The sequence below is a fragment of the Drosophila hydei genome, unplaced genomic scaffold (assembly GCF_003285905.1).
Source record: "Drosophila hydei strain 15085-1641.00,03,60 unplaced genomic scaffold, DhydRS2 tig00008116-arrow-pilon, whole genome shotgun sequence".
NCBI classification, from domain to species: domain Eukaryota; kingdom Metazoa; phylum Arthropoda; class Insecta; order Diptera; family Drosophilidae; genus Drosophila; species Drosophila hydei.
Window position 1 is genome coordinate 1,986,522 of NW_022045829.1, and position 10,782 is coordinate 1,997,303.

Genomic DNA, 10,782 nt, shown 5'->3' on the forward strand with positions numbered 1-10,782 from the left:
ACAGAATATAATGATGCAACAATAAACTTTTTAATGCTGCCGGCAATGAAGTAATTAAAATATTTTAATACAGCTTCAAAGTCAAACAAAGTTAAACGCCAAACAGAGGCAGAGGCATACCCCTACGCGATTCAAGTGTGTAAACGAGGGATAGATACTTACAGTGTTATACGAGAATAAATTATTTAAAATTGAATTTAATTAAATACTGAAAAACGAAAACTGCGAGTCAGAAAATATGCCCTCAAGGTACAATAAAATCGTTTATTTACGGCATAAAATTAATACAAAGGATGCAGTTTTATTTCTTCAACGGGATAGACCCCATAAACAACATATATTCTCATAATTGAGCTGCTGCTAAAAGAGATAACTTATCTAAAGGGCAAGCATTAGAGCAGCTATGGAGAATTCAATAGATAACTGTTGCTCACAGCCGCCATTATATTTGACTAGCAGAACAAGAAGATGGTTTTTGGGCTATCCATGTGAGTGTGATCAGCACGACAGGCCTAACATCTACCAGGAAACAGTGAGCGGTCGTTCTTAGGGCGATCGAGCGAGAGAGCTCAAGTGCCTAGAGTCGCCATTATCCGTCTTGCTTTTGATCTCGTTTTTCTACTGTTCGAGTGCTCCTCTATGTTACGTGAGGCAAATTTAAGGTGTGAATATAATAGTGTAATGGTCATTCATTGAATTTGTATTAAATTATTTATATAATGCTTTCACTGGTATTTTATAAATGAAAATATAATTTACTTGTATAATTTCCATATAATTTAAATGTAAATATCTTAGAAAATGTCAAGTCAAATATACAGTTTAACGTCGGGGAAATACTCATAAAACTGTTTCATAGCAACTATTTGTGAGCTACTCGTTAAACGCACAGTACATTTTAATATCTGTCATTTGAGCACACAAAATTGAAATTCAAAACGGCTAGCCAGACTTTTTCGACCACATTTTTGCTTAATTTCCTCTCCAAGCATCATTTCCCAATCTGTCTAACAAATCGATTATTCATTCTGTGTCCAACTTTGAAGGGGCGATCGTTGATAATCCAATCCTAACAAATCTATGGGCCATCGAAATTTTTGCTGCGATGGCTGTCAAACTCACAATTTCCATGGCAGACGATTTCACTGTTTACGCTGCGTAAACTATGATCTGTGCGGAGAGTGCTATGACCAGCATGTGGAAACGCTGGATCATCGTGTTGAGCATCCCATGCAGCTGCTTATCGAGCTGGATCGTCACCATCAGCAGCTGCCCGAACTGCTGCTCAATGGTGAGCTGCTTGAGCTGATGCATCTGCCCAATTGTTATACGTGCCCCTACTGCGGCATCTTTGGGCACACGGCCAAGGAGCTGATCGATCATGTTGTGACCATGCACCGCCAGGCGGACAGCCATGTAGTATGTCCCATGTGCGCCGGTCTTCCGGGCATTGAGCTGGTGGCCATACGCAATCTGGCACGCCATTTGCTGCTCAACCACATCGAGCACGCCAATCTGCTGGATCCGCATACACCGCCACTGCGCCACGCTTTGACCCGAGTGTCGCGCCGTCGGCGGCGCCAGCAGCTACCGAATACGGGCAACCAGAATGCCAGCAACAGTCGCAGCTCAGCACGCTCCAATAGCAGCCGCATGGACTCTGAAGCTGGCATCGATATACTCTATCAGCTGTCCGAACTGAGACGCCTTCGCCCGGAATTGCGCTTCAGCCAGACGCCAACCAATTACCTAGAAGGGGACTCACGTTCACGGCCCACTGCCCTGGCCATTGCTAGTCCCGAGGCGCTCACCAATGGCCCAGCCCACTTGTGCGCCAATGATGGGGGCGGCTCTGCTTTGTTATTGGATCACTCGGAGGCAGATCGGTTTTTGCTGCAACAGTGGATGGCTGAGCAGCACGCAGACGTGGAGGCAACCCGGCGAGACAATCTCCAGCGGCAGCAACACGCGATCTTCACCGAGCATCTTCTGCTCTCCATGCTGTGTGATGAGCAGCTGCAGCTGCCACACAATCCCCAATCCCAATCCCTATCCCAATCCCAATCCCAATCCCAACTACAACCATCACCGGTGTCAGATTGTACGCAGCATTTGCTCTTTCCAGAGCTGGATGACGATGCACAGCCGCTAGAGAAAAAGAATGAAGATTTGCTTTCTCTGCTGCCGTGCAAGTATATACCATCCCAGATCATGATGCTAATGTCGCTACCTTGGATCAGGCCCTGGTCAACTCAAAGTAAACTGCGCTACATTGAGCTGCAAGGCGTCACCTTAGACGAGAGCACGCTACCTGTGGCTGAAGAACAAGATATCGATTAACTGTTATCATTCAAAAAACAAAAAAAAATGAAAAACCAGAAAAAAACCAAAAAAAATACTTTCTTACCCTTACATGTAATCCGTAAATATTATATTTTTAAGAGCTACGCATATAAAAAATTTTTTGTGAAAATTTATCTATGCGAAGCAGCTTTAATTACTACTTAACGCGATTATTATTTCTGAATAAGGAAACGTGAGTGGCAAGTGTTCAAAGAAACTGCAAACGTTACTGTGTATAATGCGAGAGATATATCCGTTCTGTACAGTCGCCATTATCACTTGTTTTGACCGCATTTTGTGCTTCTACAGCAGAGCGAGAATATACAAAATGCATGGGTGTGAGTAGGATGGCAATACTGCTCAAATTGCGGCGCCAATAAGAAATGTCTATACAGATAACAGCTTTTATGACTAACTGTGAGCTAAGTAGATACAATCCACAGCCGCCATTATTGCTTTTGCGTTTTTTCTATGGTTTTTGAACCCATTATGCAGCTAAGCGCTTACACTTACATGTAATTCGTAAATATTATATTTTCAAGAGCTATGCATGTATATGATATATATATTTGATAGTAGTAAAAAGTACTCGAATTTTCATTAATATCTTATCTATTGAACTTCCTTGGCTAACCGATAATTCCCATCAGCCCTTCGGCTTTACAGAACAATTAAGAGAAAAAAGATTTCATTGACCTAAGCAGCAGAGAAAACATATTTAAAAAGTTTGCTTATTGAACCCGAGAGCTCTGTACCTGTCAGGTATTTTTTCTACCTTATTTTTTGCACATCTAAATGCATATTTTAGCTTAGTTGAATATTGCAGCTCAGCCTGCAAATATGTATTTTGCGCCTTAATTTCTTTTGGACTGACTTACAGAATAATTTCTTCCGCTTATGCAGTTTACTGACAGAATTTACCGTGTTGCACACGGGCTGCCTTCTAGTCTCCAGTAGCCAGTTCCGTTACACGGCCACACCCAGCCGCCCACCGCTGTGTCTGTGTCTGTATCTGTGTCTGTGCGTGGCCAACTTATGTTTACCAAGTGCGAAAGTGGAAACGTGCTGCAAACACGAACTTCTCCAGCTGCACCATTACCATACCTCCCTCTCGCTCTCTGTGTCTCGCTTTGTGTCTCTCTCTCGCTGCATCCCTTGTTCCCACTGCAGTGCTTTGCGCTTTATAATAGGATTTGAATACAATGGCATTGTAATGAAATGTGCAGCAAACGATGGCGACTGCTGAAGTTTAGTTCTGCGGTTCTGCTTTCTCGCCCTTCCAGCCAGCCCCAGCGCTCCATTCACATCTCCGTCTAACGCTCCAAATTCCCCATTTGCTCTCTCTCTCTCTGTCCCTCATGCCATTCCGGCCAAGTACAAGCCAAACAGCTGTTCCAACGTTTTTGTGTTCCCTCTTGCAAAATAGCAGCCAAATGTAACTGTGTGTGTGTGCGGGTGTGTGTGTGTATGTATGTGTGCGTCCCATTGTGTATGTGTGTCTGGCCGTGTAATTTGAGTTGGTAATTAAAAGTAAAGCAAAAGGCAGGTACTAGCAAAAGCTGTGCATTAAATGACCCAACCACCCACCCACCCACACACACACACACCACACGCATGTGTGTATCTTAGAGTTTATAAGACTGTTTACCATTGTGTCCAATATCAGTGCGCTTAAAGCTGCAAGTGGAGTCCAATAGAAGGAAAGCAATTAACAAGGATTACAATTTGGGGCAAGCTTTAAGCGATTGTCGCATAGTTTAAGCTATATAGATATATATGCTATATATTCTGTTACAGTTATGCAAATTCCGCTGACATTGATTCATTGAATGTTGCCACAGTGTCAGCGATAATTACAAGCAGCTTGTCAAGTATATGCTTGGCTCGTACACCCACCCCCACCCACTGGCAGGCGCTGCTCCCGCTGCACACCCTTTGCCTGTTACAATATCAATTATCGGGCGTCAAGTGTCGTTCAAGTGTCACGTCAACACCACAAAACAGCAAATGGAGCAGCTCACATGACAATCATCGCTCTTTGGCTTTGGTTCCTTTTCAGTTGCTGCAACTGGAGATGAGTTTGGCAGCATTTTAGAAGCGCAGCTTAGACTAGCATAAAACATACACTGCTCACTCTCCCTCGGCCAACTCCCAGCCCTTGGCCACCCACATTTTGCCTGACTTTGATTGATTACAAAAGCAATTGAGCGCAACCTTAGCCCACAAAAAAAAGAGACGAAAATAAAATTAACATAAATAAAAAAAGGAAAATTTTCTATTGACAGCTTTGAGAATGGAAAATAGAAAATGGAAAATGCAAAATGGTAGCGCAATTAGCTGGCTCGGGCCCGGGCGACCCGCGGCAATAGGTTAATGAGCCACGCCCCATCAATTTTTTGGCGCCAAGATTTTTCGCTTTTAATTAGCAGCTGAAGGCGTTGCCCAGCAGTCAATGAAAGTGAAATTCCAATTAGGTTTAATTGACAAATGAATCAGCAGCAGCACTGTGACAGAAGCTGATTGACATGAAACCCGCTGCTATTTTTAAGTTACGAAAATAAACGAATGCAAAAGGTAAGCTTCAAAATATATAAATAAAAATATATAATAAAAAATAAATATATAAAAAAATATATTTATAAATAAAAATATATATATATATATATATGTGTGTGTGTCTTTTGGTATATAGACATGCTCTAAAATTAAATTGAGTATTTGAAAAAAAGGCAAATTTAGATTTGCAGCTTGAAAATTCAAAAAAAAAAAATTTAAGTAATTTAAAAAAATATTTTTAAATTTTTAAACTGACAAAAAAAATTTAAAAAAATAGTTAAGCAAAATAAAAGTAATTTATAGATATATAAAAGTATTTACTTATTAAACAATATAGAATATATTTTTATATATATAAAAATATTATTTAGCTAATATCCAACCTCTAACCTCTCTCATAAGCAACTACAACACTTAAAACGAGCCAATTGCTGGATGCGGCAGTTCGGCCAGCTGCAATTACAATTGGCTCTGGCTAAATCTTAACTATGCTTGGTCAAATGTGTCAACGGGCCACAGTTGGCCACAGTTTATTCAAAGTTGGAGCTGACAGTCGGTCGGACAAACTGTTGTCAGATAATTGTTAACCATCAAGTCGTACCACAAATCAAGTGCAGCAATTGCAGCTGGCTTGCAATTCATTTGTGGCATGGCAACGGGTGTCGAGCGACGAGTCGAAGCTGGCTTGGGCGGGTGGACGGGTGGAAGGGTGGGCGTTTGTGCCCTTATACAAACCAAAGACAAACCGCATGCAAAGTTGCCAACGTAACCGAAACAGTTGAAACCACGAAGCAACCCTGAAACTCGTCAGAGTAAAGTTTCGCAACGAGAACGGGAACATTGCTACCTTCTGGATGGGGCTGAGGGGCTGAGGCGCTCTCGCTGCCATTAGGCAGTCGACGTGGCTTATCAAACTCCAGAGACGGCCATTCATCAGCATTAGAGAACGCTCTGAACTTTTCAACTACTATTATTTCGCATTGGGGCATATTTAATGTACAGATTTATAGATTCTCGCCAACTCTAAGCAATATCTATCATTAGTGTCAGGCATAATGGAGCGAGCGGCACGCCGTGGCAGCTCAAATCCTTTTAATGTCAGTTTAGCAGGCAAACTGCGAGCCGAAGTCAATCCGGTTCACAGTGCGTCAGCCATTATAATGAACGTAGCTGGAGGCTGGGCCCATTAGGGCCAACAGGACAGCATTAATATTAATTTATTTGTATAAATTATTTATGAAATTTTGTCAGCTTTGGTAATTATGAAGCGCGTCGACCTATGAGCTTTTAATTAAAACCTCCGCGTTGACAACTGAGCGCATCAGGCGAAAGATAAAATAACCAACTGAAGTGAATTCCTCATAAAGTGCGCTCACACATAAAAAGAGAGATACAGCGACTCGTTGGGGCAGCAACAAAGTCCAAAGACGTGGCAAGCAAAGGCCAAAAAGAGGAACACAAATTATTATCAGCGCATGTGAAGACAAAAAATTAAGAAAGCAAAACTTTTGGCGACAATCCCGACGCACTTTTATGGCTCGACTTTGTGAGTGTAAATGAAGATAACACGACCTTATCCTGCGTGCCAGTTAGAGATGAGCTAGAGAAGTTGTGTGCAAGGCAAACTATGCTCGAGCTGGATTGATTGAAAGAAAAAGACTTGAAAGTGAGTTGAGCTAGGGGCAGTGAGGTCGAGAAGGTGAGAATGAGACTGGGAGAACCAGGCAGAGAGAAGTAGACAAAGAGAATGAGACACAGAGAATGAGACTGAGAGAATGAGACTGGGAGAACCAGGCAGAGAGAAGTAGACTGAGAGAATGAGACACAGAGAATGAGACTGAGAGAATGAGACTGAGAGCTTGAGAGCAAAGAACAAAGAACTCTAGACAGACAGACAGAGATCTTGAGACAGACTGCCCGAGACAGAGATCTGGAGACAAAGAAAATGAAACAGAGACAATGAGATAGTGACAACGAGACTGAGAGCCCAAAATAAAGAACTCGAGACAGAGAGCCAAAGACATAGAGCCCGAGACAGAGGGAGTCCAAGACTAAGAACTCGAGACAGAGATCCCGAGGCATAAAAAATGAGACAAGGAGAATGAAACAAAGACAAAGAGACAGACAGCCCAAGACAAAGAACTTAAGAGCGAGAAAGCCCGAGACACGAGAGCCTGAGACAGAGTGTCTGAGACAGAGAGCCTGAGACAGAGGGCCCAATATAGAAAACCCGAGACAAAGAGCGTGATTCAGAGCACTCGAGACTCTCGATGAGCTGTTGTAGGACTATATAGCAAGAGTCTGCAGGTATAGGGTTTATTTGTAAATTCTTAAGAAGCTTAAAGCAAATGCAGAAATAAACTCAGCTATTAATATCTTAACAAAATTTAAAAGGGAGTTGGAGAATAGTTTGCTGAGAGCCAAGAGAATTTGTGGTCGAAAAAAAGAGTAAAAATTGGAAAAGCAAAAATCTGAGCTAAAGAGTTATTTGCTAGAATTTTTATGACTCTTTTTATATATAATAATATGCAAAAGAAAAATACATAAATTTAGTAAATAATAAGCATAAAACATTTGCAAAGAAGTAGCTCTGGCAGAAGGCAGCTCTGGCCAACGCGTTTTCATATGCTAAAATATGACTAAACATCGTTTGTGTCATCTCTAGCGTCAACGTGTGTGTGTGTGTGTGTGCGTGTGTGTGTTCATCTGCTTAAAGTATGATTGCAAGTGTGAAAATATATATGCTAAACGTGCCCGCCCCGTTGCGCTCCATGCGTTTTTTGTTTTATGACGCGGCGACGTGCTCGGAAAATGAAAAGCACTTGACTCGCCAAAGTGCTGAACTTGGCGGTCTGCCTCCCCCACAGCCACGCCCCGCCTAACCGCTCCCCCGTCCACTGCCGGCTGCTTCCCTGCCGCTCGCCTTCCTTGCGTCCAAGGCACATCGTAAAACGTTTCGCCTTTTTTTACCAGCGCGCAGTTCCTTGGCGCCAAGAAAAATAAAAAATAATCCTGATTTTTGTAGACATGTGACGTGGGTGTCAGACAGGAGTTCAGCTGGAAAATGTATGCTCTATAAATTTGGTCTAAATGCATAGCTGGCAAAAGTTTGCTTCATTTATAGTGAAAAGAAGCTCAACAAATTTGAATTTATACAAATTGAGTGCAGCAAAACGAGCTCTAAATGAATTCGATTTTGGAATGTAGTTGGATATATTTAATATATTGATAGACGTATGCCTAATAGACTCTAGTCAGCTACTGCAAGTGATATGTTTCTAGAGATGCAGTTGCTCTTATGCGAATAGAACTATGTAGTCATGGCTGCTGCTGCAATTGATATGTTTCTATATAGATTATAATCCATATATATGTAGAGTATATTATATATATAGATTATGTTCTATAGATTCGGCTTATCTTATATTCAGCTAGCTATATGAAGTATTCTATTCGACATTCTTCACTTCACTTCTATCATTTTTTCTATTTCTAATTTTCTATATAGATTATATTCTATATATATATAGAGTATATTATATATATTGATTATATTCTATAGCTTCAGCTGCTCTTTAGTATTTTATTCTACCTGAGCTGCTCTGTTTCTTCACTTCACTTCCATCATAGCTGCTGCAATTGACTTATTTCTATATAGATTATATTCAATATATAGAGTATATTATATGTATAAATTATATTCTATATATATAGAGTATATTATATATATAGACTATATTTAATAGCTGCTCTTCTATTCAGCTAGCTATATGAAGTATTCTACTTGACTTTCTTCACTTCACTTCCATCACAGCTGCTGCAATTGATATATTTTTCTATATAGATTATATTCCATATATATATATAGAGTATATTATGTATGTAAATTATATTCTATAGATTCAGCTGCTCTTATAACTAGCTACATAAAGTATTCTATTCGACTTGAGCTGCTCTATTTCTTCAGTTCACTGCTCACATTTTATTTTTATACACACTTTGAGCACTTTTTGTAGAGCATCTCAGATGCGCATATGCCCCACACTCAGGCAGCTGCTTTTGTTTAAGCAACTTGCGCACGCCGCTATATGTTATTTTCTAGCCACGATTCTATTCTCATTTGTAGGAAACATTTAAGAAATTGTCGTCGGGCTGATGTCTCGCTTGATGTGTTTCACTATGCGGCGAGCAGCTGAATTTTATAGAGTAAATAAAGTATGATTGAATGTGTGTGCGTGTGTGTGTGTGTGAGTTGTAAGTCTCGTCTTTTGTGGTTTATAAAAATTCAACCCTCTATTTGCTGGCTGTGCGCTTTGAGTTAATTTCAGTTGATTTATGTGAACTGCAGCTTCAACTGAAGCTGGAGCTGGAGTTGGAGTTGTAGTTGTAGCTGGAGCTGTAGCTGTAGCTGGAGTCGGCGCCACAGTTAAGCCTGTTATGCGAGAGAGCAAACGAGTGTCTCTGTCTCTGTTGCTGTTGCTGTTGCTGCGGTCAATAAATAACCCGCTGCGCCGAGGCTTTTCGCATTGTTCCTTTAACATATTTGAAGTGCGCTTTATGCTTTTTGCATACACAATTCGCAATTAATTTAAATCAATTATGTTGCCGTCCCACGCAAAAAGAACTCCGCGCAAACAAAAAAGCCCCACTCTGCGGTGAAATGACATGTCGCCTGTCAACCGCACATTTTCAGTTCGAGTGTTATGCAATTATGGTGAAGCATTTTCACGGCTGGATTAAACGAAAAATAAATAAAAAACACCAAAAACAAAGCAAATGACCAGCCTGCAGAGTTAATCAGCGCTTCTTGACTTTGACATATGTAGGCGCGTTCATGTGCACATATAAAATATATGTATAGGCAGACATCAATTATGCATAACAGACCTGCTGGCTAGCTGATACTCTGCGACTAGCTGATGGCCTGCGACTGAGCTAACTTGCATGCTCCCTTCCCACAGGCACATATCAGTAGATCAATCAATAATGTATAACAGTTGTACCTGATACTCTTCCCTTCCCACAGGCACATATCAGTAGACTGATCAATAATGTATAACAGTTATAGCTGCTACACTTCGACTGCCCTTCAACTGAGCTGAGCTGAGCTGCCTGCTCAGTTGTGCCTTGCCCACAGACAGGTCGATCAATAATAAATAATAGACGTTGGCTTAGAGTCAACTATACATATACATATCAATAGACCAATCAATAGTGTATAACAGTCATAGCTGCTACGCTTCGACTAGCTGTTGACCTTCAACTGAGCTAAGTTGCATACTCCCTTCCCACAGGCACATATCAGTAGATTGATCAATAATGTATAACAGTTGTGCCTGATACTCGCTAAGTTATATACTCCCTTCCCACATATACATATCAATAGATCAATCAATAATGTATAACAGTTATAGCTGATCATTTTCGACTAGCTGATGCCCCTCCGCTCAGCTCGACGCACATACGCACATCAACAGATCGAAGCCTTTGCAACTTATTGATTGATCCTTCAAAGAAATTTCTCTTTAATGAAATAATCTGTGACTACACTTGACTGTGAATAATTCTTGAATATGCTGTATGTTCATGCCTGAACAAATCCAATGCACATAGCTGAATATAAGAGTACAAAAACTTCTCTGATTATAGGAATGAAGCATATATCCATACTCAATCACAGCGCTTTACTCTAACTTTTTAAACTTGTTGCTTAATTTTTTTTTTTAATTTTTTTCAGCTTATTTTTTTTTTGCATATTTTTGTCTCAGACTTCAGAGCTTTAATAGTATTAATAGAGCTTTAATAGTATTAATGTATTTTAATCTATGCTTAATTATTACTAATATCAGCAGCAACTTATATTTATGCTAAATCACATCGCTT

General features: G+C 40.6%; 1 protein-coding gene across 1 annotated transcript; it reads left to right on the forward strand.

Moving 5' to 3' along the window:
* The first annotated feature begins 846 nt into the window (after positions 1-846).
* On the forward strand, positions 847-2,368 carry LOC111598957 (E3 ubiquitin-protein ligase KCMF1). Its single transcript, XM_023314442.2, has one exon. The coding sequence runs from the start codon at positions 1,081-1,083 to the stop codon at positions 2,338-2,340; it is 1,260 nt and encodes a 419-aa protein (XP_023170210.1). The 5' UTR covers positions 847-1,080; the 3' UTR covers positions 2,341-2,368.
* The last annotated feature ends 8,414 nt before the right edge of the window (positions 2,369-10,782 follow it).